Raw genomic sequence first — 2,120 nt, 5'->3', positions numbered from 1 at the left:
GGACGGCGCGGCGAGCAGGGAGCGGCGCCGAGCCCCGGCAGCTGCCCTGCGCTCCTCGCCTGGCTGATGAACGCCACGGTGCTGGGCAGCATCCAGCTGTGCGCGGCCACCTGCTGCAGGCCCAGCCGGGCCCCCGGCCGCAGCTGCAGCAGCCCCCGGATGAGGTCCCGGCACTCTGGGTGGGAGAGGGGCGCTCAGCGGCCGCCCCCCACTGCCGGCTCGAGCCCTGTTCGGGGTTGGCGGCTCAACGGCACGGGGGGCAGGGCCGGGACCCCCCTGCACGCAGCCCTGCTGCGCCCCGTGCCCCYGCTCCGCTTCCATCCCCTTGCTCTGGGTGTCCCTATGCTCCTGTTCCCCCGCTCCGCTGCCATCCCCTGCTCCAAGTGTTCCCGTCTCCCTGCCCCTCTCCTGTCCCCCCACTCTGCTGGTCTCTGCTCCAGGTATCCCTGTCCCCTTCTGTGCTCCCGTGTGCCTGCGCCCGCTCCGCTGCCGTCCCTCCGGCAGGCCCCACCTGCAGAGACGGCCGGCTGGAAGGAGGGACCCCGCTTCACCATGTGGACCATCTCGTGGGGCTGCCGCTCGCGGAAGGGCAGCTGGCCGGCCACCATGGCGTACAGGATGACGCCGCTGCGGGCGACACGGGGCTGCGGAGGCTCCCGGCGCGGGAGCTCCGGTGTCCCTCCCTGCCCCGGCGCCCCTGTCCCTCCCGCCGGGGGATGCCCAAAGGTTCCCTCCAGGGGTGGGGGGCCGTCCTCCTGCCACTGGCTGGGGGACTTCGGGGCGCCGGGTGGCCCCCACCCCGCACCCCGGTGCTCACAGGCTCCACAGGTCAGCCAGCTCCCCGTTGTACTTCTTGCTCAGGAGGATTTCGGGGGCCGTGTAGGCCACGGACCCGCAGAAGGTGCTCATGAGGCCGCTCCTCGGGGAGCAGCAGCTGGCGAACCCGAAGTCTGCAAGCAGGAGCGAGCCGGGCTCGTCCCCCTGCGGCTGCGGCCCCCCGCCAGCGCTGGGGCTGGCGCAGTGCTGGAGGGGGCGCGTGGCGCTGGCACCCACCCGTGAGCTTGACGAAGCCACGTTCGTCCAGCAGGATGTTCTCGCACTTGAGGTCCCTGYGGGGAGCACGCGGCAGGGCTGGCCCCGCACCGCACCGCCTCCCCCGCCCGGAGACGGTGCCAAAGGGCAGCGCCCGCGCCGAGTGCCCTGCCCGCTTGACGTGCGACACGTACCCAAAATGCACCGCCACCAGAAAAGGAATGCCTGCCCGAAAACGCAGCGCTTACCCCAACCGCGGCGCCCAACAAAATGCAGCGCCCACCCAAAATGCAACACCTGCCCGGAACGCAATGCTCGSCCAAAATGCAACACCTAACCAAAACTCAACACGCGCCAAAACGCAGCGCCTGCCCAGAGCGCAGCGCCCACGCTGCCGCGAYGGGCCGAGCCCCGGGGCCGCGGGTCCCCACCTGTGCACGACACYGACACAGTGGCAGTGGGCGACGGCGCCCACGATCTGGCGGAAGAGCCGCCGCGCCTCCTCCTCCTCCAGGCCGGGGCGGCGGCGGCCGCGGGAGGCAGCGTTGACGTGCTCCAGGAGGTCCCCACCGGGCGCCAGCTCCAGCACCAGGTAGGTGCGCTGGTGGCCCCGGTACGTCTCGTAGAGCTGGACCTGCGAGGCGGGCAGGTGGCATCGCGGCGCTGTGCTGCGCCCGGACCGGCAACAGCGCCAGCGCTCAGGCCCCGTGGTGGGGACTTACCACGTTGACATGCTTGTAGGTGGCATTGAGGGAGGCAATCTCCTGGGGCAAGAACTTCTGGGCGTAGCCGGCGGGGGCCGCGGCGGTGGAGACGACCTTGATGGCGACCTGGCGGCGGAGGGAGGTGGCGGTGGGGGGTGAGTGGTGGGGCTGGGCCCCGCGACGCCATCCCGGGAGCCGCATGATGCTGTCCCCGGGGCTGTGCTGAGGCCATCCCCAGGGCTACATGATGCCATCCTGGGGCACATGCTGACACGTCCCTGGAGCCATGTGGCACTGTCCCCCCCGGGCCATGCCGATGCCATCCCCAGCCCCCACACCGCCATCCCCGGTGTCCCCATGCTGCCATCCCCGGTGACCCCACAC

General features: G+C 71.9%; 1 protein-coding gene across 1 annotated transcript in view; it reads right to left on the bottom strand.

The window, feature by feature from the left end:
• Positions 1 to 2,080, bottom strand: part of LOC146587049 (testis-specific serine/threonine-protein kinase 5-like) — a 2,620-nt gene extending 540 nt beyond the window's left edge. Inside the window, exons 1-7 of the mRNA XM_085320259.1 lie at positions 2,075 to 2,080; positions 1,755 to 1,862; positions 1,464 to 1,666; positions 1,054 to 1,109; positions 818 to 950; positions 512 to 627; positions 60 to 175 (exon numbers count right to left, since the gene is read on the bottom strand). Coding sequence (XP_085176385.1) covers positions 60 to 175; positions 512 to 627; positions 818 to 950; positions 1,054 to 1,109; positions 1,464 to 1,666; positions 1,755 to 1,862; positions 2,075 to 2,080 — 738 coding nt within the window. The remainder of the gene's footprint in view (positions 1 to 59; positions 176 to 511; positions 628 to 817; positions 951 to 1,053; positions 1,110 to 1,463; positions 1,667 to 1,754; positions 1,863 to 2,074) is intronic.
• Positions 2,081 to 2,120: the final 40 nt, after the last annotated feature.

The sequence above is a fragment of the Rhea americana genome, unplaced genomic scaffold (genome assembly GCF_003343005.1).
Source record: "Rhea americana isolate MKP2758 unplaced genomic scaffold, rheAme1 scaffold_620, whole genome shotgun sequence".
Classification (NCBI taxonomy): domain Eukaryota; kingdom Metazoa; phylum Chordata; class Aves; order Rheiformes; family Rheidae; genus Rhea; species Rhea americana.
The sequence above is the reverse complement of the archived record's forward strand: the minus strand, read 5'-3'. Positions and strand labels throughout refer to the sequence as shown.